Source organism: Macaca fascicularis, chromosome 11, assembly GCF_037993035.2.
Source record: "Macaca fascicularis isolate 582-1 chromosome 11, T2T-MFA8v1.1".
NCBI classification, from domain to species: Eukaryota; Metazoa; Chordata; class Mammalia; order Primates; family Cercopithecidae; genus Macaca; species Macaca fascicularis.
In genome coordinates this window covers 46,690,363-46,716,940 of record NC_088385.1, presented here as the reverse complement: position 1 = coordinate 46,716,940, position 26,578 = coordinate 46,690,363, and the positions used below count along the sequence as shown (strand labels likewise).

The 26,578-nt window shown below is 37.3% G+C and overlaps 1 protein-coding gene across 4 annotated transcripts in view; it reads right to left on the bottom strand.

Moving 5' to 3' along the window:
* The window catches only part of LRRK2 (leucine rich repeat kinase 2), a 146,025-nt gene extending 139,350 nt beyond the window's left edge, over window positions 1-6,675 (bottom strand). For 3 of the 4 annotated variants that reach the window (XR_012419730.1, XM_065524029.2, XM_065524030.2), the window contains exons 1-2: window positions 6,390-6,675; window positions 6,033-6,118 (exon numbers count right to left, since the gene is read on the bottom strand). Coding sequence is in view for 2 of the 4 variants with exons in the window: in XM_065524029.2 (XP_065380101.1) it covers window positions 6,033-6,118; window positions 6,390-6,540 (237 nt within the window). In the remaining 2 variants the exon portion in view is untranslated. Of the gene's footprint in view, window positions 1-5,165; window positions 5,240-6,032; window positions 6,119-6,389 lie in introns of those variants that run through there. The other variant, XM_065524031.2, reaches the window with a different exon arrangement.
* Between the last annotated feature and the right edge of the window lie 19,903 nt (window positions 6,676-26,578).

Below are 26,578 nucleotides of genomic sequence, written 5' to 3'. Positions count from 1 at the left end.
CAGCCTCCCAAGTAGCTGGGACTACAGGTATGTGCCACCACACCCAGCTAATTTTTAAAACATTTTTGTGAAGACAGGTCTCTCTCTATATTGCTCAGGCTGGTCTCAAGCTCCTTGGCTCAAGCCTTCTGACGTGGCCTCTCAAAGTGCTGGGATTACAGGCGTGAGCCTCCGCACCTGGCCCTTAGTAGGTTTTAAGTAATAGCTACCTGACAGAATTTCCTCCACATATTTAAATTTTTAATTATAGGAAAAAATGAAGTGGCTTAAAATGAAGGATTAGGGCAAGTTGAAAATTTTAGTAGCAAAATGTAAGTTATCAGAATGGCTGCTCCCCAATTAATGAAGCTAGAATAATAGAGGCAAGAAACGTGGCATTTTTAGCAATTGACTCTACATCTGATAGGAGAAAAAAAGAAAGGGCTCTATAACATAGACAGGAGGTAGAACTCCTCAATGGCTCCCTCTAGATTTCTCTAGAATGAATTGATAAGGTCTAGAGATACAGACACCCCTAGTAGGCTCTTTCACATTTCGAAATAAAATATGAAATTATGGATGCATTTTAAGTATATCTTCACTCAGTCTGTTTACAAGATGCCAACTTGCCTAAGTTGCTCTTTACCTCTGAAAAAAAAATTGAAAGTCCTGATTTCAAACCACAGATTAAAATTAACCTACTCCTCCTATTGTAGACTCCTCTCTAAATGTAAAGGGTCTCCAATTCTATTATACTATAGAACTATACTTGACATGGTCAAAAAAAAAAAAGAAAGTGCATTTATATATACACACACACACACACACACACAGACACACACACACACCACCCTCTAGAGACTTATGGAAAAGTACCTAAGTGTGATGTGTAATAAATACCAATACAATAGAAATACTGAAAGTAAGATTCAGTGTGAGTTGAAATTACTCAGAGAATATAATAGGAAGAGGGAGAGCTTGAGTCAGATTGTATAAGAACTGTTGAGTGGTGAGGAGAGTAGGCTGCTACATAATAAGGAAGCCGCTACAGGAAAGAGGCTATTTTGGGATAAGGCTGGATGCATAAGTAAAGTTGAACATTGCAAGGAGTTGAATGACAAGGTGAGAAATCTATATGCATCCAATAAGGAATAATGGCACAAGTTTCTTACCTGTTTACAGGAGTAAACAAGGGTTATTTTAGGAAGATAAAAATGATTACTCAAGATCTCTTTACAATATTACTTTTGGATCTTTTCCAGATTAAACAGAAATTGCTTTATTTCGTCATTACTTCCTTTTACATAATTTCAAATTGCTTTCAAAGGCAGCAATTTCTGACAGCTATTTCTACCTATACTACTTAAGTAGGACATCCTCCTCCACGTAAGCTGAACAGACATTGACAATCCAGCTGTCATAGAAACCAACTATTTTTGTGCTTTCATAAAATACATCAAGACTTTTTTCCGAAGTATTTAAGAAAATAACATTCTGAACAGCTTCTGGTGGTGAAAAAAATCACATAGGATGCCAAACTCATCCCTATACCTACAAAGCTGACTCAAGGAAAAAACCTGTTTTGTTTTGGTTGGTGAAGCAACAGCCTAAGTAAGTGCTTTGCAAAAAGATTCAGGCAACTGAGCTCTCCAGTACTACATGGAACTTCTGTGATGAAACAGAATCTCTGGCAGCAAAGCAGAGGTAACAATTGATCCATTAATCTATTCAATTAAAAGCTTATCTTTCAAAGAGAGAAATTTCCCATCCTGCACGGTTACAATACAATTAAATTGGTAGTTTTACTTTATTATAATTATTCTAAAATCTCAAGCATGTAATTAAGGCACAACAGGAAAGAGTCTAGGGGTTAAAGAAAAATTTTTAGCCACTTTCATGTATTTTGCTCCCCTTCTTCAAGGTTGAAACCGTGAGAATAAAGAGATGTAAAATTTAGGAGCACAGTGAAACGATGGGCAGGAAAAGAAAAATATAAAGCAGCTTAACTACCAATTTTCTAAAGACTGTCATTTATGAAGAAGCATTAATAAAATATGAAATAAACTTCGAAAATAAAATTGATAGCCCGGAATATCATGTTAAATGGCATCTAGAAACAAACCTTAATCTTTATTTTAAATAGTAATTAAGAATTACAATTAAATTAAATGAAGGAGTAATTTACCTTAATACCTTAAATTCATCATTAAGAGTTTTTAATTTGGCACTTCCAGCTAACTCAACATATAAAACATTAAAGGATACTTACAGTAATTATACTAATTATATAAAGAAATCTGAAGGAAAAACACTACTTTCAAGTGAGTATTAAAATGTCAGTAGGAGACCCCTTTCTACATCCCCTTGGTAAGACCAATGCTAATTTAAATTGATGTCATTGTACCTAGCATGGCCAAAGCAAAAACCAAACCATTTTGCTTTTTATGAGCTTGCACAAAAAGCTTGTGAATTCAGCAGCTAGTAGATTGTATGATGGAAAGAGATTTTGAAGGTGTGAGAAGACCTGGGTCTCAGGTTTGTCACAAGCTCTTTGATCCTCAGTTAGTAGCTTACTCTCACTGAGCTATGAGAGTAAACCATCCGGTAAGATTTCTGAGAGGGCAGTGAGATTTCAGTAAGAATCAAATCATGTAATATGCAATGCCCTTTATAGACTTATACACATATGGTACTGAAATTAATAATTCTATTGCATTAAATTACCAAATCAAAAGACTATTCCTCACACAGATCAATAGAACAGAATAGAGAACCTAGATAAAAATCCATGCATTTATAGGCAACCTATTTCCAAAGGTGCCAAAGACCTACAATGGAGAAAGGACAGTTTCTTTAATAAATAGTGCTGGGAAAACTGGATATTGGCTATGCCAGAGAAGGAAACTAGATGCACAGCTTTCACCATATACACAAATCAACTCAAAATGGATTAAAGACTTATATCTCAGACCTGAAACTGTGCAACTACTAGAAGAAAACATTGGGGAAATACTACAGGACATTGGTCTGTGCAATGACTTTTGGGGTAGGACCTCAAAAGCACAGGCAACAACAACAAAAAATAGACAAATGGGACTGTATCAAGCTAAAAGCTTCTGCACAACAAAGAAAATAATCAACAAAGTGAAAAGACAACATAAAGAACGGGAGAAAATATTTGCAAAATAACCACTCAACAAAAGATTAACAACCAGAATACATAAGGATCTCAAAAATCTCAGTTAGTGGAAAAAAAAAAAATCTTATTTTTAAATGGACAAAAGATCCAAATAGACATTTCTCAAAAGACAGACAAATGGCTAACAGATACATGAAAAAAAAAAAATCCTAAGTATCACTAATCTTTAGGGAAAGGCAAATCAAAACCACAATGAGATATTATCTCACCACAGACAGAATGGCTATATTATCAAACAGAGAAAAAATAACAAATGCCGGTGAGGATGTAGAAAAAGGGGAATGGTGGTACACTGTTGATGGGAACATAAAGTAGTACAGCCATTATGAAAAACAATATGGAGGTCCCTTAAAAAACTAAAAATAGAACTTTCATATGATCCAGCAATCTCATTGCTGGGTATATATCCAAAAGAAAGAACATCAGTATATCAAACACATGTCTCAACTCCCATGTTTATTGCAGCACTGTTCACAATAGTTAAGATACAGAATCACCTTATATGTCTATCAACAGATTAATAAAGAAAATATGGAGGCCAAGGCAGGAAGATTGCTTGAGGTCAGGAGTTTGAAACTAACCTGGGCAACATAGCAAGACTCCATCTCTACAAAAAGTAAAAAAAGAAAAAAAAAAATTAGCTGAGCATGGTGGCACATGCTTATACTCCTAGCTACCTGGGAAGCTGAGGAAAGAAGACTACTTGAGCCCAAGATTTCAGGCCTGCAGTGAGATTTCATCACACCACTGTTCTCCAGCCTGGGCAACAGAGTGAGACCCTGTCTCTAAATTAATTACTTAACTAAAAATAAAAGAAAATGTGGCATACATACACAATGGAATATTATTCAGTCATAAAAAATGAAATCCTGTCATTTGCAACAGCCTGGGTGGAAATAGAGGTCATTATGTTAAATTTAATAAGCCAGGCACAGAAATAAAATATTGCATATTCTCACTTATACGTAGGAGCCAAAAGGTGGATCTCATGGAGGGAGAGAGTAGAATGGTGGTTACCAGAGACTGGGAATGAACGGATGGGGAGGGATAAAGAGAAGGTAGTTAATGGGTACAAAAATATAATTAGATAGAAGCAATTAAGTTCGTATTTAATAGTACAGTAGGGAAATTATGAATTTATTGCATATTTCAAAATAACTAGAAGAAAGGAATTGTAATGTTGCCAACACAAAGAAAAATGTTCAAGGTGATGGATAGTCCAGTTACCCTGATTTGAACATTACACATTGTATACATGTATCAAATATCACATGTACCCCAAAAACATATACAACTATGATACATCCAAAAAAGTAATTAATTACTTATAAAAAGACTCTTCCTTATTTTCCAGCATACTTTGCCTCCAGTATCCTCTGGGCAGAAATACTGAGTGACACACTCATAACTACTCCAGACAAGTATGCTCAGGCTTGAGCAATTTCTAAAATTAAGAATTAGGTGGTATGTTCCAGAGTCCCTTGGGTTCTCAAGTCTAGCACTCCCTTATCTAGACCTTGCAGACCAAAGCCTACCTAGGGTCTGACTGTCCTGAGCGGTATCAAGCAGAAGTGACTCTATGAAGTACAGAGTCTAGGGAATGAAAGTGGCCAGAACCAGGCACTTCTGAACACCAAAGCAGAGGCAAGAAGGGATGACGTGGGTGCAGAGCAGGAAGCACAATAGGCCATTGCCCAAAGAGTGACTCATATTCCACAGGCAAAATTCCGACTTTGAGTCTTAAAAGAACAGCATCTTTATTATGCCTCCATCTTTTCTTGGTTTGGTTTGATAGTGGTGTGAAAATCTGTAACAGTCAGATGGAAAATATTTCACAGTTGAAAACAAATTAAAATATTTCTTCCAGATATAAATGTCCTCATATGAAAGAAGCTAGATGGTTCACCCAGACAGATAGAGCTAGATACAGAGATAAGCATAAAGATAAAGATAGACCCACACCAATTTAAAGATTGAGATGCCTTACCTCTGTCAAGCCTCTCAAGTATTAAGAAACATTGGCTTTCTGACTGCACCTCCATGGAGTTCAAAGTCCAGTTCTCTTTCTTTGCATGAGTTAACATGCAGATGACAAAACTGATTTCAGTTCCCCAAATCTCTAAGTACTCCAAAGGAAGTTATCACTTTGGCCTATAATTTTGTTTTGACTGTAAATCATTCTTAATTACCATTTTAAAGCCCCCCTTAAAAAAATATATATCCAAGGTATTTAGCAAATTTCTGGGTTTCCTGTGGTACAGATTGTAAAAGTTTCAGTTTTACATGCATTTTATATGACAACAGTTGTAAATTATGAGGGTCTCAAAAGACATGACTTTCTTTAGATACTACAAGGTATTCTAAAACTAAAGGCTAGAAATCTGTCTTTGAATTTTAAGAAATGCTGAACTCTACAAGAGTTTGCCAGTGACAAAGTGGCATTTTATCACTATTAGTTATTCCCCTTTTCCAAACTACTCATAATCCTCTCATCTAGGACATGTTCTACATTGGGAAGATTCCTGGAATAGTCAGGTCTAAACAGTAATTAATTCATCTTGCCAATAACGGGACTAAACCCGAACCCATTTTTATCCCCCTTCTACCACCACCCATACTGTCGGTTTTATAAAGTTACTACTTAAAGACACTCAGGGAACACATACTGCGGCCCTTCATCCCTTTTTACATGATCAAAATATTTAACAATGTCCCCATCTGAAAATCACAGTCGGAGGTTCCTCAAGCCAAATTTCCAGAATAACCAAGAACTCCCGGCTATATAACACTGCCAGTAAAACGTCTCCTTCCAAACAGAAGGGCGAATGAGTTGAAGTGAAAACAATGCCTTTACCTGCTGCACACTCGCGACTCTCATATACGAGTCCAAGACGATCAACAGAGGCACATGGATATTTTTGCCTTGAAATAACTTGGAGGCTGGAAAACAAGTGGGTGGGGAAAAGAAGCAAAGTCACAATCCACAGCACCCCCTTTCCTTTTAAGTCTGAAAAGGGGAGAAAAGTCAAAAAGGTGAAGACCTTCCTGGAATTCTCAGCTCCTTTCCGCCCTAAGGAAAGGATATGGGAGTTTACGGCTCTTTAAGAGTCCGGGTTTGAGCAGCGTCAGCGGAGGAGGACAAAGTTTGCAAATGTGAGGAGGGGGCGAAAGTTTGCAAAAACAAAAGCACAGTTTCTTCGCAAGTGATTACCGTGCTCGGAGTACGTGAACACCAGCAGATCCTCCAGGATTTGGACCAGCGTTTCTATCTGTTTACCTTCCTGGACATTGTTCAGCCTGACTATCAACTTCTTCAGAGTTTCCTCGTCCTCCTCGCACCCCTGACAGCTGCCACTAGCCATGGTGGCCCCTGCTTCCAACCCGCCGCCCTCCCAGCACGAACGTCCGCTGCTCAGGGAACCGGCAGGGGCGCCGGCCACAGCTCCCCGGGATCTAGCTCAGCTCACCGCCCTCAGCCAGGGCTCCCCGGGGGCCCCGTCGGCGCCCACGCCCGCCTGTTTATGAGGAAGGCGGTGGCTCCCCGCCCCGCGGTGCCCTCCCTCTCCAGAGCCCTCCTGCTCGGCTTCCTCCTCCCCCAGCCAGGCCCCAAAAAACCAGCTCAGGGGCCTGCCAGAGGCTCCGCCGGGGCGACGGGCCGCGCAGAACTTCGGCGGCGGCCGTGGGGCTGCTGGAGCCGGGCCTGGCCGGGATGACCGTGCCGGTGGCCCCCACGCACGCCTAGACTGGACCCGGGCGGACGCCGCCTCCTGGGACCAGATTCCACCACAGCGGCGGCGCGGCGGGGAGTCGCGCAGGAAGAAACTGACTCAGCGGACTCCGCCGAGTCCCAAGGCCCGGAGCCCCGCAGCGGAGGCGCGCAGTGCGCAGCCCGGCCGGCCACCCTCCGCGACCCGCCAGCCGGGGATCCTGCGGCCCCAGGGAAGGTCTGGGAACTGGCAGCAGGAAAAATGAAAGCCGCCTATCTCCAGATCTAAGAATAGAAATCAGGGCGCTGGGAAAAAGAGGACACCGCCCAGATGGCCCCTTTAGGAAAACATTCTCTTTATAGAGTTCTCCCCTTAAAGGATGGAGAGAGAAGTTAGCCATCAAAACTTGCCCCGCTACTGTCTTTTTTATTATTGTTGTGACTGTTAGTGGGAGAGGAAATAAACATTGTTTCCCTGTGAGTTATCTGAAGCTCTGGTCACCAAAAGGCCACTAAATTAACTTTTGGAATTGAGTTGCACTAGGCAGGATCCTGATACGTGGGACACCCGAAAAGTAATCAGCTCTCAGAGCTATTAGAACTGAGACAAAGGACAGGGTACATGAAATGAAAGGTGAAAAGGTGAGAGAAGCAAACCGAAATACTCTTCTCTTGGCATTCAAAATTACTTATGAGTATGGGTGTCTATAACCCCAAAGTTTTTTGGTTTCGTTTTTTGATTGTTTGTTCTGTTAAGTACTTAAGTAATGTGTTTTTAGGAAGAGAAACCTAGCAAGAACATTGTAAACAAGGCTAGGCAAAGATGATCTATCCTTCAGTTGATGTGTCTGTCCTCAAGGTTATTTACAAAGAAGAGGATTGGACTGGAAGTTACTACTTCACAATTTTAGATTTGTTTTCACATCTGTTACTTCAATCCTGATGACAAGTCTGAAATGGATAAAACTACTACTATGTATCCTTCTTTCACTAATGAGGAAATTGAGATTTGGAGTTGAGAAGTGAAGAGCTTTGCTGGAGTCACACAGGTGGGAAGTTGAGAGCCAGGACTTCAACTCAGGCAAATCTCCTAACACCCGGTAGATGGTTCTTCATGCTCTACCACTTTAATAAAAATGCTCTAGACTTTGTTTTTTCATCAGATTAGTAAGATAGCAAATTCCTACTTAACCTGGATATTAGGTCTATGTCTTGTTGTTGTAGAGTCTTCAGTTTTTACAGAGACATGCTGAAATATTTACAGTTGAAATGGTAGCAGGGTTAGGATGTGTTTCAAAGTCATCCAGTGGTGGAGGAAAAGATGAAATGTGTGGAGGCAGAGATAACAATAACAACTTTTGAACTGGTAATTGTTGAAGATAATAAGAGATGGGTTCATGTGGTCTGTTCTACTATTCTGTCTGTATAACATTTTCCATAATTTAAAAAAAAAAAAATCCTAATCTTAACAATATTTATCAGACCTACAGTGTATTCTTTTCTAAGTTGTTTCTAAACTTGTTTCCATTTCTGATGACTTAATCAATGTCTCAAATATTTCTAGGCATTCTCGATCTCATGCATTCCTTCTGTTCCTCTGCATTAGTTTCTCCCTTCCTATTCTACTGAATTACAACCTTGCAAGAAATTAAAACCTACCTCCCTTCCAAAGCAAAATAAATCTAAATTAAAAGATGTCTCCGGCCGGGCGCGGTGACTCAAGCCTGTAATCCCAGCACTTTGGGAGGCCGAGACGGGCGGATCACCAGGTCAGGAGATCGAGACCATCCTGGCTAACACGGTGAAACCCCGTCTCTACTAAAAAATACAAAAAACTAGCCGGGCGCGGTGGCGGGCGCCTGTAGTCCTAACTACTCGGGAGGCTGAGGCAGGAGAATGGCATAAACCCGGGAAGCGGAGCTTGCAGTGAGCTGAGATCCGGCCACTGCACTCCAGCCTGGGCGGCAGAGCGAGACTCCGTCTCAAAAAAAAAAAAAAAAAAAAAAAAAAAAAGATGTCTCCAATTTCCACAATTCATTCATCCATCTATTGCCTATTTATTATCTAATCTATATTGGCCAGACTGTGAGTAGGCAGTATGAAAATATGAATTATCTGTTGGGAGCATTCTCCCATGAACTACTGCAGTGTTAAGGTAAAGTATTCTCTTAGGTTTCAAAAATGTTTAATTGACTGACTAAAATTCCAAGATTTATCAACTCTTCAGGTAGTTAACAAGACTGAAAATGAAGATTACAGGCACAAATTTATGATGGAAGCAGTGCTCAGTGGAGAATAAAATGGTGCTAGAACATTTGGCTAACTTCCTGAAAAGAAAAAAATAATACTGGCATTTCTAATTACAGCAAACATCAAAACAAACTCCAGATAGATTAAAAAGTTAAATAAAAATAACTTCAAAAATAAAATATAAATTAATAGTTATATAATCTTGAATAAGAAAACATAAAAACAAGAAAGAAATCACATAACGTTGGTGTATGTGACTCCATCAAATTTAAATTCTCTGCAGTCAAAGAAAAAATACCCATTAATGAAACTAGAAGTCAAATGGCAAACTGGAAGAAAAAAGTTGTAATACATATGATGAAACACAATTTGCCTTTAACTTTCAAAAGTTCTTACAAATCACTGGGAGGAGGGCATTATGCCACAGATAGACCAGGAAAAAAATAGTAATAAACTAAGGTTTTGAAAAGGAAATTCACTTTGAATGACCACTGAGTATTTTTTAATGTCATCATTAAAAAAAAATTGTGTTCATAAACCTGAGTGACACACAATTATAAAGTGTAATTGTGTGTGTGTATCATGACAATGAGAGAAACTTTGAAAATAAATCTAACAAATACTTACAAAACCTTTATGAATAAATTATTGAACTATGTTAAAAGGCATTAAAAAGGCACAAATACATGGATAGTACATATTAATTAATGGGAAAATTCAAAAATATATCAATTCTCGACAAAGTAATAAAAAACAATGCAAGATTAGTGAAATTCTCAACAAGATTTATATAGATTTCAGCAAGATCAAAAGACCTAGTATAGACTAGACACTTTTGAAGAAGGACAAGATGGGAGAATTGCCATCTTGTCCTTTTGGATGTCCAATTGACATCCATTCAGAGTATATAGTAGGCTTTCTCTATCAATTTCCCAAGAAGGAAAAAGTGCCCCTAGGATGAAAGTGGGGAGCCCTGAAAGCACATAGTTTACCCAGCAGGCAGTCTTTCTATGAATTAGAAAAAGCTGCCCCTCCTTCCAGGTAGACACAGCCTTATGTCTGGGAGTATCAAGCAGGATTTGGATTTCAGTCTCTACCCATTTCTTCACCCTGGTGTTCTTATGGAGGACACAACTTGTACAATATAGGAAGCATTATATTTTTTGAAGCTATAGAAATTAATTGACATGTTATTGACACAGCTGTACAAAATGACCAATGAAAAAGTATAGAAAACCCAGAAATACATCTTTCCTGATATATGAGACATGTTGCATTATGTATCAGTGGGAAGAAAAAGGGCAATTTGATAAATGAATCTGAGACCACTACTTGTGGAAAAAGCATCAAATGATTATGTCTACCTCACACCATATTCAAAAATAAATTCCACATGGATTGAACATTTTTGCCTAAAAAATGAAAATAGGCCAGGTGCAGTGGCTCACGACTGTAATCCCAGCACTTTGGGAGGCCGAAGTGGGACGACCTCTTGAGCTTAGGAGTTCGCATCTCTACTAAAAATACAAAAATTAGCCAGGCATGATGGCATGTGCCTGTAATCCCAGCCACTGGGGATACTGAGGCAGGAGAATTGCTTGAACCCGGGAGGCAGAGGTTGCAGTGAGCCAATCACACCATTGCACTCCAGCCTGGGAGAAGAAGGGAGATTCCATCTCAAAAAAAAAAAAAAAAAAAAAAAAGGAAAGAAAAGAAAACATTTGAAAAAATAGAAAAGTATCTGACATTAAAAGGGGAAAAAAAAATTACTGTTCAGGCCAGGCATGGTGGCTCACACCTGTAATCCAAGCACTTTGGGAAGCCGAAGTGGGAGGCTTACTTGAGACCAAGAGTTAAGACCATCCTGGGCAATATAGAGAAACCTCGTCTCTACAAAATATTTAGAAATTAACCAGGTATGGTAGTGTGTGCCAGTAGTCCTAACTTCCCATGAAGCTGAGGCAAGGGGATCACTTGATCCCAGGAGTTACAGGTTACAGTGAGCTACAATTGTCACACTGCACTCCAGCCTGAGGGACAGAGCAAGGTCCTCTCTTTAAACTAAAAAAAAAATAAAATAAAATCACAGTTCATAAAGGAAAAAATTATTAAACTACAGACATTAAAAGTAACACCATACAAAAGACTCCATCAACAAAGTTAAAAGATGACCATAGGCTGGAAGGTTTTTGGAAAGCTTATAACAAGTAAAAATTAATAAGAAGAATATACAAAAAGAACTATCACAAATTATAAAGGAAAAGATAAGTAGCCTGGTTTTTATATAAGTTTTAAAAATATGGCCAGGCACTGTGACTTGTACCTTAATCCCAGCACTTTAGGATGCCAAGGTGGGTGGGTCACTTGAGGCCAGGACTTCGAGACCAGCTTGGTCAACATGGTGAAACCCTGTATCTACTAAAAATACAAAAATTAGCCAGTTGTGGTAGTGCATGCCTGTAATCACAGCTACTTGGGAGGTTGAGGCAGGAAAATTGCTTGAACCCAGGAGGTACAGGTTGCAGTGAGCCAAGATTGCACCATTGCACTCCAACCTGGGCAACAGGATGAGAATTTGCCTAAATATATATATATATATATATGGCAATATGTAGAAGAGGAAAAGCCAATAAACTTAATAAACCTATCCAAAGATGCTCAATTACACAAGTAATCAAGGAAATAAAAATTAAAGCCATAATGAGATACTATTTCACGACCATCCGATTACCAATAACTACTGGCTGGGATGAGGAGCAACTAGAATACTTTTTGTGGTATTGGTAAGAGTATAAATCAGAGCAAGCTCCTTGGAGAGCAAATGGCAAAATCTAGGAAAGCTGATATGTCTATCCTATGATCTGACATTTTCACTCTAAGGCTGTTTCTTAGAGAAATTCTCAAATGTCCATAAAGACATTTATGTAAGAATTTTCAGTGCATCATTTTTTGCTTACAATGAAAATGTAGACAATATGAATATCTTTCAACACTTAAAGTGAATATATTCATATAATGAACTTTTACAAATCTGTGAAAATTATTAAACTAGAGCTCCATAGCAAAATAGCAAAATGGCTAAATAGCAAAAAATTGTAATACTGGGCTTTTTATAAGTTGCAGAGGATACTTATAGCATGATATCAGTGCTCCAATGATATAAAATATGCAAGGTTTCATGTACTTTAGGGATATTTATGTATGTATAAAAGTATAAAAATTATACTTGGGAATAATATTTACCAAATTCTAGCTAGTGGTTATCTCTGGGGAGAAGAAAGTAGAAATGCATCCAGGAAGGATATTTTATAGGCTACAAGTGTATCTGTAACTTTTTCTTTAAGCTTGTCATTGGGTACATGGGAATTCATTATATTATTACCCATATTCTGTTTCTAACTTATTTCATAATAATAATAATTAAACATATTTTCAACTTCACTGATGCTCAAAGTAATAAATCAACAAATTAACCCTTTTCATTCACCAAATTATGAAAGAAGTCTTTGAAATGTGTGTGGGAGTTTCATAATAATAAATTGTTCACAATATATGAGAAAACAATGTCATAAAATTTCAGAATTTTGATCCAAATTTTCCAAAAACACCCAAAAAAGTATATGCCTAATAAAACTACTGAAAGTAGATAAGAAACACATGTAACAATGCTTCATGTTAGGTGGTCACATAAACAGTCAATTAACATAGTTTTGTATATGTGTTATATACTGTATTCTTAAAATAAAATAAACTAGAGAAAAAATGCTATTGAGAAAATTATAAGGAAGAAAAAATATATTTATTGTTTATTAAGTGAAAGGGGATCATCATAAGGACTTCATCATCATCATCTTCACGTTGAGTTAGCTGAGAAGGAGGAGGAGGAGAAGGACTTGGTCTTGCCCTTTCAGGGTTGACAGAGGTGGAAGAAAAGGTAGAGAAGGTGGAAGAGGAGGCACACTAGTGAAGGCATCTAAGGTTTATATGTGGAGCTACACAGTTCAATCTCATATTTTTCAAGGGTCAACTGTACTTCATTGATAACTGAAAATTCCATAGGACATCCTGGATTTTGTTCTCTACCAACTCTTCAAAACAGTTCTTGGCACACAGGAGCCATTAGAGGAATAGTTGATACTTAGATGAATAACTGAATGAATGGAAATGGAAGACCAGCAGAATAAAATGACCTTCTCAAAGGCATTACTAAGAGGCAGAACTGTACTGTGTAATGCCAGCTTCCCAATCCAAACTTTTTCCATCACTTTATTGTTCTTAGATGAGTTTCATTAAACCAGAGATAAGCTATCTAATCGCTGAAACTGCACTTATCCTTTATCATCTGTGCCTTATATATACTGAAAAAAAAAATCTTTTTTTCTGGTTTCTGAACTAGAGATAAAAATGACAACTGTGCTATGGTATGATATTCTCATATTAGTTGAAATAATCGCTCATTAAAGTCAAATCCGAGTCACTCTGAGATTAGAACAGCAGAGTATCCAGTCTTCACGCTTGGTTCTCTCAGAAAAAGCAGTCTTCCAAAACAATATGGCAATATTGTATTCTAGTTTAAAAGTTTTAAAAGTGCATGTATATATTAAGTGTATCAGAGAGAACTAGTATGGTGCTGAAACCAAGTCACTGTCTGTTTCACCCAAAACAGATCATTGCCTTTAGGTTGTTGGCTATATTATAGGTAAAGAAATATTGATTGGATTAAACTAAATTATTAGTCATGATATTTAATCTCTATTATATTAAGAACAAGAATAAGATGATGAATCTTTTTATCACACTTCTTTATAGGAAAAAGTAACTTGAAATTTCTTTTTGCAGAAACATTGTTTTTTCAAGTCAATAACTTTAAAATATCTTTAGAACATAGTTTTATGACCTTACCAAGGTAATTATAAAATAAAGACATTTTCGAAATGAAAAAAAAAATGTTTGGATTATAGCCTTCACCACTGGTAATAGAGTTTCTGAAACATCCAGATTTTTTTTTTACTGACATATGGATGATTTTAATTAAACCTGCTACTAGGAGCACACATCTTTCTAGAGTGTATTCAATGTGATTGTTTACTTTGTTTAGAGTACTTTCTGAAATAAGAAGGCAAATTCTGACAAGAATTTATATAGAAAGAAGTATATTTATAGATAGGAACAAGTATCTCCCAGAGTATTTATTTATTAAATCAACAACTGTTGTGTACCTGTTGTTTGTGGACTCTGCTCTGTGTGTTGGGAATGCAAAAGACCCAATCTCTACCCTGAAGCAGCTGACAATCTAGTGAGACAAATTCTCAAACAATTAAGAAACAATACAACACTGTTACATTCTATTATACAATAGTAGTTGTTATAAGGGGAAAAAGGGAAAGTTTCCTAAGACTGCCTAGAAAATCCTGAGTTTGATGTACTCACCATGCTTAGAAGGGAAGAAAGAGAGGGGACTCAGGAATGTGAGAAGTGAAAGAGTAAGAGGAGGCTCAGGAGGTACAGGGACGGGGTGAGAGGAGAAAAAAAAGGAGAGAGTGGAGGCAGGTACTTACAAGGAGAAGTGTTTACCAGTGAGGTTAAAAGCAGGAAGAACTGAAAAGTGCCCTTGAGATTAGGTAACAGTGACGACCTTACTGAGAACAATTCTGCACAGTGGTGAGCTCTGAAATCCAACTGTAGCATGCTCTCTGGACTGTGAATGGGAATGGATGACTGTTTTACAGGTGAGGTTAATCTTCAGGTGTATATATATATATGAGGTGGCTTTTTTCCCATTGTAACTATCTTTAAGAAGAGTATTTCTGAATCTACTTCTTGTCTCTTTTTATTATCTCTACATTACCATTGTCACCTTTTCCATAAAATTAGTGTTTCTCTCCAAGTAAAAGCAATAACCCTGCTAAAACACAATTTAAGTTGCTATAAAGAATTGAAAACATACTTGTTTTACTATACACCAGAAAAGGAATATTAAACCAATAAGAATGTTGACACAGTCCCCTCCACCACAGGGCTATGTCGTAATTAGCAGCCAGAACATGGGGACTATAGAGAGAAACTCCTCATCCCCATAAGATCTTGGGGAAAAATTGAAGGATAAAATCAACAAAAGCAGATCAGATTAAAACTAGTACATTAAAATCACTTTGAAGAAAGACAACTGTACCCAGGCAGGCAACAGTATATTTAACGGATTACATGTATTAACATATCTAAAGAACAAGTGTATTAAATATCTGAAAGGGATTGAGCATGAAAACACAGAAAACCAAGCAGCAACCTTGAGTAATTGCCATCTAGAAAAAGTCCCTATTAACATAAATTTTGGTGGAAAAGGAGACTGAACTGTTGGAGAGCATGTCTTCACTACTGGATTTTGGACACTTGGTGAAGCTACCCTATTACCAAAATTAATGAACAAATGAATTCATCAATTGTTTACTGACAATCTGTTATTCACCAGGCATAAACATAGAGTTTATGATCTCGGGATGTTACAGTGCTGAGTAGTACATGTGTTGCAATGAGGGAATGAGAATACATTAAAATGAGGGTACTATGAGAATACATTTAAATGGCAACCTTTTTAGAATAAGATATAAAATGAGAGAAGGCTTTCTTCAAGCCTGTGTTCCTGGCACAAACCTGAAGACAAAAGAGAGCAAGACAGGCATTCTAGAAACTCAATGATATTCAGTATGGCTACAGCCAGGAATGCAAACCAGAGAGTTGTTATAAGTTGTTTTCCCCTGGAAGCAGATTCTCAGAGACAGAGATTAGTATGCAGAAGGTTTATCTTTACCAGGTAGTATGGGGAAGAAGGGAAGGAAATTAGATTGAGAGGAGAGAAAAGTCGGGCTGTGATAGTCTTAACAGAAGCGTCAGCCAACCTCACCAGGAGCTCTGAAGCTGAGATGGCCCTTCAGAGCTGTCCTGAGTTGAAATGACAGGACCAGCTCTCTACAATAACTTCATGTATATCAGCCATTTGATATATGCAGTTCCGAAAAGGGATGACTGCTGAGGGCTGACTACCAACAGCAGTGCCAGTAGCTGTCAGAATAAACCTTTCAGTCTTGAAGGCTGATCTGATAGCTAGATGACAGCATGATTATAAGTGAGAGGGGAGATAAAGCTGAGAAAGTAAGCCAAGGCCACATCATGAAGGGTCTTGTAAGTCAGGTTAGGGGCTTTGGACTTTACCTAAACAAAACAAGGTGGCCACTGCAAAGTTTTCCTCAAGATAGTGAGGTGTAAATATTTGTACTTTTAAGTGATCACTATGCCCATGTTTATTCTTTTAGGGTGGGAAAAGAGACAAAAATGACAAGATTGGAGGAAGAGGAAAAGAAGGAATGTTAGGAGGCTATTGAAGGGATCTAGGAAAGAGAGGATGGCAGCCTGAATGGGGCCATGGCAATAGAATTGGAAAACAGTTGATGAATTGAGACAAATTTCAGTCACAGAATGGGTTAAATTGGTTTCCTGATTTTATGTGAGGGTGCAAAGGAAGGAATATGAATGCTTACAAAATAAGTGATAGTGGTGGTATTCACCAAGCCAAGTACCACCAGAGATGGAACAAGGCTTAGTTGGGGAGGGGCAGGGATAGGAGTAACTAGTTCAATTTTGGAATCCTGGATGTTACATGTGAATAGCATATCCAAGTGGTATGTGGCTATACCTGCAGGTCAGGAGTTATGAGAAAAAAAATGTAGCTTCTAGTAGGTTTGCCTCCAATTTAAAAATAATAAATTATTCTTAGGAAAAACTTAAATATCTCAGAGAAAGCTATAGAGTAGGAAAAGAACACCTAGGACAGAAAACTAAAAAATACTGTCTTTGTCTGTTTGGGCTGCTGTAACAAATTATATTAGAATTGGTAATTTATAAACAACAGAATTTATTGCTCACAGTTCTGGAGGCTGGGAAGTCCACTATTAAGGCACCATCAGATCTGTTGTCTGGTCAAGACCTGTTCCTCCAGATGGTGCCTTCTTGCTGCATTCACACACGGCAAAAGGGGTGAATGTTGTGTCTTCACATGGTAGAAGGGAAAAATGCTATGTCCTCACATGGCAGAAGGGGTATAAGAAACTAGTGCTTTTCTTTCAATCTCATTTATAATGGCACTAAAAACATTCATGAAGACTCTACCCTCCTGAATCACTTCCCCCAAACCCCATTTATTAGTAGTGTATCACAGTGGGTAGCAAGTTCCAACATATGAATTTAGGGGGCACCAACATTCAGGCCATAGTAAATACCAACACTTAAGGAATGGACAGAAAAGGACATTTGTAAGGACAAATAAGCTCAAGGAGCTAATGTGCCACCATGTCTCTTAGTATTAGTGGCAGAGACGTAATGATTTTGTTGCCAAGAACTATTATAAAAGGGTGGTGTGTGCTGAAGCCAGCCCACAGGGTTCATGAGTCAGTGAGTAGAAAGTCAGAGCCTATGCTATGGTTTGAATGTATGTGTCTCCCCAAAATTCATACATTGGACTCTAAGACCCAATGTGACAGTATTAACAGATGGGGCCTTTAAGAGGTGATTAAGTCATGAGGATTCTGTCCTCATGAATGGGATTAGTAAGCTTATAAAAGGGCTCAAGGGAGCTAACAAGACCCTTCTTGCCCTTCCACCTTCTGCCATTTGAGAACAGAGCAACAAAGTACATTGATCTAGGGCTTCCCAGCCTCTAGAGTATGAGAAATAAATTTCTTTTGTCAATAAATTACCCAGTCTAAGGAATTTTGATATAGCAGCCAAAATGGCCTAAGACAGTCAGGTCCTGATGATGTGTGCCCAAGGTGGTCAGAGCACAGCTTCGTTTTATACATTTTAGGGAAACATGAGACATAATCAACATATGTAAAATGAACATTGATTTGGACCAGAAAGGCAGAACAACTTGAAGTAAAGGAGAAACAACTTTAAGCAGGGAGAGGGCTTCCAGGTCACAGAGAGGTGAGAGACAAATGTAGGCCACATTACTCTGAAGTCCATACATTGATAGGCAGGTATGAAAGTGGCTTATTTATGTAAATAGATTGCTGTTATTTTCTTCTGAAGTTTAAGTTGTTTAGCTTCAGTTTGCAGGGCTTTATGAAAGCACATCTTAGTTTTTAGTAATTTCAAATAAGGAAAAATGGAAAAAAGAAGAAAAAAATTGAAAACATTATTTTGAAGACTTATAGCTAAGAAAACTTAGAATCCTGTCCAATCTGTAGAAAATAATAAAAATTGAAAAACGTTAGGCAAGGCTAGAATGTACTGTAGTTTTTGAAACATAATTTTTCTCTCTCCAGTTTCCAATTTTTACTAAAGATGAATCATGGTAGGGCTGGTTTGCTTTGTTATATTTGGCTTAATTATTTGCATACAGTGTTGCAAAACTAATTGTTTTTTACATATGCTTTTAAATTGGCTTTGAGGGAACTGCATTCCTTAGGAAGACTCTCAGATAAGACTTTTTTAAAGCCCAGCCGACCCATGGATTTGTGCATTAAATACCTATGAGATGGATGACTCTCTCCTTTTGAAGTTCCACGGTAAACCAGGGCTCCAGGGCCTGATACAAATTGACATTCTTTACAGGTCAGAAACCCTGTACAGCAACTGTGTAGAAAAAGGTATGAGGCTAGTTTTTCCAAGGGGCTTTTATTGGCTCTATAAGTTAAGTTTGATTCCTTAAAGGAAATCACACCATTTCAGTTAAAGCCTTGGTAAAATGACCAGTTTCTTTAATTGTGTCCTGTTACAAATGAAAACAGATTTTTATTGCACTTATACAAATAACTGTGTTGTTGTAAGTTAAGAACACTCACAATTAGTTTCCAAATTCTGGAGAAATCAGGTAGAGAAAAACAAATACACTTCAAATTTTGTTTATAGGAGTATACTTTACTTAATTGGTAAAAGCTGTAAAGAGCTTAAAAGAAAATTTTTCTTGACTCTGAAAAACAAAACAAAGGATCAGCAACATTTTAACCAAAAAGTTAAAAAGATTACTTTAGTCTTCTATTAGTTCAGTTCACACAGTTTACGCCTGTTCTGCTTGATATTCATGAACATTTTGGCTCTCCATGAGAGTCCTGAAAGGTTTTTCCTCTATTCTAATGTCACAATCTCCCAAGTTAACAGAAATCTGTGATTAAGAATACCTGTTAGAGTTCTATAGCTGATTATAAAGTCACCTTTTAAGGAAGACCAAAATAAGACAACAATTGCCCATGGATGACCAACGGTTTTAGGGCAGTCATAGTTAAAGACATAATTGACAAAAAAATTTGTTACCTCTGTGCCACACAACAATTTAACATAACAATGATAATTATTACTGATAATGTACACCAAGTCATATTAGAATTATAGGAGTTTCCCATGATTTGAGGATTCATACCAATAACACATTTATATAAATATAGCCTAAAGAAATCAAACACCAGCCGGGTATGGTGGCTCACACCTGTAATCCCAGCACTTTGGGGGGCTGAGGCGGGTGGATCACAAGGTCAGGAGACTGAGACCAGCCTGGCCAACATGGTGAAACTCCATCTCTGCCAAAAATACAAAAATCAGCTGGGCATGGTGGCTCACGCCTGTAGTCCCAACTACTCAGGAGGCTGAAGCAGGAGAATCGTTTGAACGCAGGAGGCAGAGGCTGCAATGAGCCACAATCATGCCACTGCACTCCAGCCTGGGCAGCAGGCCATGCTCTGTCTCAAAACAACAACAACAACAACAACAAACCATTCATATTTAACAATGTTTCCTGTACAATTTTTATACCAAATAAGCCAAATTATGTCATTATTGGACTTTAGGGTACCTAATATCTTAAAGGATTAATTAGATCAGAAAAAGACATAATTTATAATTTGATTTTGGACAGTTTGTCAAAAATCAAAGGGTTAAAACACTTGATATCACAGGTCATCGTAAAATAAGTCATTCATTTGACAAAAGTAATAACTCAAAAATTTCAAAAAAAGAGACAAAAACTTTCATTCTTTGAGAGGAGACTGAATTTTCCAAACAATAAGCCCTAATAAAAACAGCATGAAGCCAATTAAATTTGTTTCTCAAAATTTTATAAACAATCTATAAAATTTTAATCTTGACCATGAGATATAACTTTCATAAACCTTTTATAAACTTTATTTAAGAGTTGGCTACTGCTTCAAGAAAACCTTGTTAATCTGATATGGGTCCATATGCTGGTCTTGCATCAGTGTGCCTTTGACATTAATGATTAATTTATAGAGAAACTGAACTCATTTTATCTCTTAAAATTGGCCCTTACATTCTCACACACCCACCTTTTCCATGACAGTTCCTGGGCCTTGAGGAGTTGAATAGCTTTAATTTCTGGCTGTGTGTTTCAGGAATGCAGTTTATTTTGATTGGCATCTTGTACTGGGCCCGAAGATGGGGCTTCAATTGCTGTTAGTGTTTAAAATTTAGCAGTACTTGGTGTCCCTTTAAGGACCTGGGAGTCAAAGCCCTGTAACTCAATGTCATAAGTACTTTGAAAGTGCATACAAAGAGATACACAGATGTAATAATCTGAATTTAAAATTTTTTTTAATTTTTATTTTTTTCCTAAGCAACTGGAAGCAGGAAGGGGCTTCCAGGTCACAGGTGGGTGAGAGACAAAAATGGTTGCATTCTTTTGAGTTTCTGATTAGCCTTTCCAAAGCTTTCCAAAGGAGGCAATCAGTTATGCATTTATCTCAGTAAGCAAAGGGAAAACTTTGAATAGAATGGGAGGCAGGTTTGCCCTAAGCAGTTCCTAGCTTGAATTTTCCCCTTAGCTTAGTGATTTTGAGGGCACAAGATATTTTCCTTTCACATTGTATAACATACAATATCATGCAATACACAAATTGTATCTAATATCATTAACATATTATATATTATAATATATAAATATAATGTATACTTTAATATATAATAAACAAATAGAAAATAAATATAATGTGTTATACTATATACTTATATATAACATGTATTATATATGTATGCATGTATATATATATTATATGCAAGCTTATCACACATACACATATGATTGATATACGTGTGTATACATATAAATATGAAAGAGAAAAAGGAAAAATAAACTTTAAATAAAACAGTGTGTTTTAGATGCTAATTTCCAAATGCTTCTGGAAGCTGGTACCCATTTTAGCTTGTGCCTGAGGGAAGTGGTTCTGATCTTTGCCCATCTGCAGTTATCTCCAATCCTGTATCTAACATTATTAATATCTTGGGCCATCTGGCCAAATCTTTACGTAAGGAAATCAAGAAGTAGCAGGATTTTGTAGTTGTCTTCTCTGTTGGAAAATTATTTTGGATATTTGTTCTCTGTATGTTTCCTTCCACTTCCTATTTGTAACTGATTATTCATGCCTTTTATGTTTCTTGCCCAAGATTTATGGGGCTGGAGAACAAGATGCTTTCCCGGCAATTGTTATTCTAAGACCTGTCCTATTTTGAAAGGTTAAGTGCCAATGAAAGGGGGAAAGCGTATTCAGGGGAGAAATGAGAAGGAAGTGGAGGAGGTAAAATTTTTCTCAGATCAAAAAAAAAAAAGGTCAGAATTGATGGAGGTGGGGTGAACTGGAGAAGGCGAGGCAGTGACCAGGCTTCAGAGCAAATTCCTTGCAGGAATAACTAGGAAGGTGGGGCTCTGGGCCAGCGCTTCCCAGAAGCAGCTCAGATTCTTGAAACCCTGTGTAGCTTAGGAGCAGAGATAGACAGGGCTTCTTTCCTCATGCGTGGACTAGGAGCAGGACCAGAAAGACAGTGGAAACCTTTCAGCCATTTCATGGATTTCATATAAACCTCCCTGATTCTGTGAGATCCCAGGGAAGGATCCAGCCCCTAAATGACTGAGATTAAATTTCTTGACATCCAAGTGAAATGGTAGTTTGGAATTAAAATTCAGTTTATTTAAAGAATATAAATACAGGAATCATGTGCACAATTGAGTGTACTATATGACTGAGATCTGATCCTGCTACTAAGATTTTTCTTAATGTAAAAACATGCAAAAATTCTTTAGTGTTTCTGCAATGAACTCCATTCAAAAAGTATTTATTGAAGGCTTTCTAAGTGCCAGGCATTCAGGATACAATGGTGAACAGGACAGATACGCCAGAGCTTATAGCGTAGAAGCAGGATAAGCCAGTAAATAGGGCATTAAATAAGTGTGCTAAGAATAATGACAGGGTAAAATAAGTTTATCAGAGGAGACATAGGAGACCACTTAACTCAGACTTAGGAAGTCAGACAAGAGAATGTTCCTCCAGGAAAAGGCTTGGAGAGAAGAGAATATTCACTAAGTACTGGAAGAAATAAGAGTTAAACATGAAGTTCAAGGTGGGGAGTGGAGAAATGGGTCCAAGGAAGTCACCAACATCCAGGACACTGATGACCTTAAAAGCAATGTTAAGGGACTAGGGCTTTTATGTGATTGCTCAAACTTTCATATCTAGTATAAATTTTCTTCAGGCTTTTAAAGAGGTCTTCATTCTTCCATCGCATTTTACATATATATTTGCTACAGCTATTGGTTCAGCAGGAAAAGCATTGTGATTTGTAAATTTGCTGGTTTGTATCTCAGAGCTGTGCTATTCAGTAAGCAGTGAGAAGGTTTTATGGGTCACAAATGTTTTTAACCAGAAAAGAGCAGTTTCTAGTTTCTGGCCACTACCTGAAAATGCCTCCTCATTGCACAGGATTCATTTAGCTCTGTTTTGCTTCCTTTGTTGCAATATCAAACATCCCCATGATTGCAGCAGCTCCAGCCCACTTCTGTGTAAAATAAGGAAGGAGAAATTTCTTCTAGTTTCAATTTTGGTTTATATCATCAGCTCTTACTATTTCAGTTTTGAAAACAAGCCGGCATTTAAAAACTAACCATATTGAATGATTTACTAGGCTAGACAAAAGAATTAAAACCCACCCAGTGTTACACAGGCCCAGGCAACTTGGGGCTTAGCAATGCCAGATGGTTTGCTCAAGGATAGGATAAATTAAGCCCCCCTAAAGACAAGATCTGATATAGTCATATTATTAACACTTTCAACTATGCCATTAGCATTTGGAAAATTAAGATAGCTTAAGCATTAACATCGTGTTCACTACTTGAAATGCAAAGAGCGTTGCCTTAGCCAATAGGTAAAAATTTCCATTGCCAAGGGCTTGGAAAGATTCCAGTGAATGTCTACCTGTTCACAGAAGTTGGATGAACAAGCTATTATAATTCAGCTGACTTTATATTCACAGTGTGCAACAGAATTTTGGCTTAAAATTGAAAGAAGTTTATAAATATTTGGGAACAAATAATGGATTCAAAAAGATATTTCAAACATTTTTTATATTCCTGAGTGGCACAAAGCTAATTGAAAAAAAAAAAAAAGTCCATCTACATAGTAATCTTACAGCTGTGTATAGAATAAAATTAGTTTAGAAGGCAATATGCTTTGGGATTCATTTAGCTTGATAACTGATCTAATCCTTTGTTATATTTGAACTTTTTCAATTTAGGTGAATTGAATTTGGGCTCCCTAAAATAGGGATTGCTGAAGAGTTTATACATACTATATTTTCCTTGTTCTGTAATGTGAAGGAGTGCTGACCACTAGGTCCTCATGACAAAATTCATATACACAATGATTTCTTACACCAACTACCACATGGTACAGTCTTCTGTGAGGGAACTAGGCAGTCAGTGTGAAGGGCATGCACAGTCAAAGATGTTTTGTGTGTTTCAATCCATAGTCCTCCAAGGCCAGTAAATTCACAGTTTTGCTGGAGTTGCTGGTATAACTTGGCAAGTCTTTGATTTCAATTATATCAGTCAAGTCGGAGCCATCACACCCTCTGGCCCTCTGCCAGGAAAAGAGACAAGACTCAACATTTCAGGATGCAGCATTGTTGTATGACACAGAAGCAAAGTTTTAAACCATAATTACTCATTCCTTCACTGTAACTCTCCCAAGCTAAAATCCAGTTAAAGCCAAGAGACTGAGGAAAGTACGTCATCATGGCCTCCTACCTTAATAAGCAAGGGAAAAGAGTAACAATCTTTCATTCTGGCAGTCATAGGTCTTAGAGTCTCTAGGTAAAACAGCTGGAAGCTAGAGGTATACTGAAAAGTGAGAAAAGAGATTGTGAAGTTAGACTTACTAGAGATTAATGCTATATGCAAATAAATAACAATATTAGAACATTATTTGTATCTGAGTTTTGTTGAAAACATGCATTATTTATGTAGCTGAATTAAAATGCAGCATTTCAGATTTAAAGCAAACGCAACAAAAATCCTATTGGACACTAAGGATGTAACAAAAAAGATCACAAAATAATACACTAGTCACAATTCTATACCACAGTTGTCTAAAAGAAATAGATTTGGAGATTATCATTTACCTGGGAATTTTTTTTTTTTGAGATGGGGTCTCACTATGTTGCCCAGGCTGGTCATTAACTCTTTGCAATCTTTTCATCTCGGCCTACCAAAGTGATGAGGATTACAGGCATGAGCCACCGTGACTGGCCACCTGGAAAACTATGATTCCTTTGAAGGCAGTTATACAAAAGTGGGTCTAATGGTAACATTTAAAAAATACTTTTAAAATCTCAAAACTTCTTATCACAGTCCTTTGATGAAATTAACAACAATAACAAAAAGTAACATAGGTAAAATATCTAGTACAATGTCTAAAAAATATGCTTAAAATGTTTTTTCTAATTTATTATGTCTGACATAATTCCAAGAAAAACTAATGTTTATATACCTGTGTCACTTGACTAAGCTATATAATTCTTTACCTCCATGTTACTATAGATACTTTCAAAGACTGAATACATCACGAACACAGCACTCAGTAGGTTTGCGTTTATTGGCATAACTTCTTACTGTAAAGCATATCCATTAAAAAGAACATACAGAGTATCTATGTTTAGTGAGAATAATCCTCTAGAAACATGTAACAAATCAGTATCAGTAATTCCCACTCTTGTAATTAGGTAGCATTAATTAAAATACAAACTCATAAATTTGTGAATAAGAAGATACACCCTTAACATGGATAATAACTAATGGGAAAACCTTAGAGACATTTCTATTCACTTGAACCAGCTTATTGATGAGATACACTTTTATCATGCACCTCCTTTATTCTAGGCATTGCGACAGGTGCTGAAGATTCAGAAATGGAGAAAGCACGAGCGCTGGTCTCAAGGAACTCAGATACTCATATAATTTGTCATTAGCAACATGCTCTAGTGTCTAATGAGGCAAACAGAGATTGTTACCTAGCTTTCCTTTGGAAATTCTGGTAAGGGCATAAGATTAACAGAAACAGAGCAGTAATTATTTGAAAGAGCTTCATTATTTGCAACGGGTATTTTTATGAGTCTAGATAACCTAACAGAGTGATTACAAAAATTTTAGAATTAGTAACAGAGCTTAATAAAGTGGTAGAATAGAAACTTTATATTAAAATATTTGCAGCATAACAACAGTGTGTAAATAAATAGGGAAAAGTGATTTATACAAATAGCAACAAAATAATAAATGCAAAACAATGCCGAGCATGATGGCTCACACCTGTAATCCTAGTACTTTGGGAGGCCAAGGCAGATAGATCACTTGAGCCCAGGAGTTCAAGACCAGCCTGGGCAACATGGCGAAACCCCATCTCTACAAAAAGTACAAAAATTAGCCAGGCATGGTGGCATGCACTTGTAGTCCCAGATACTCAGGAGGCTGAGGTGGGAGGATCCCTTGAGCCTGGGAGGTTGAGGCTGCAGTGAGCCGTGATCGTGCCACTGCACGCCAACCTGGAGTGAGAACCTGTCTAAAAATGGAAAATTATAAAGCAAAACAATACAAAAATCTCTAGAAATTGCCCTAACAAGAAACATGTCAGCGTCTAATAAACACATACATACACATCCACACACACAGAAAACATCGTAAAACTATTCGAATACATGGTGAGGTTTAAATAGATGGCTATTCCACATTTCTAAATCAAAAAAATTCATATGATAAAGACCTATAAAATTTATCCCAGATTTACCATGATTCCAATGAAGGTGGCCCTGGGTATATTATCATTATTGGAATTAAACATGATGTTTTGGAAAGTCAAAAGCAAGTTTGTGAGAAAAGCTAAGGAAATTTTGAAACAAAAATTATAGGAGATTTTCTTTATAAGATATTAAGGTATATTATATCACAAAAATAATAGAATAGGCAATTTTTGCAAATATTGTTAGGCAATGAAACAGAATTGATAGATCTAAAACAGAGTTTAGCATACATGAGAACTTAGTAAACATCATGAATCAATGGGGAACAAATTGATTATTATGTAAATAGCTCTGAAGAAACTCACAAATTATTGAAAAAG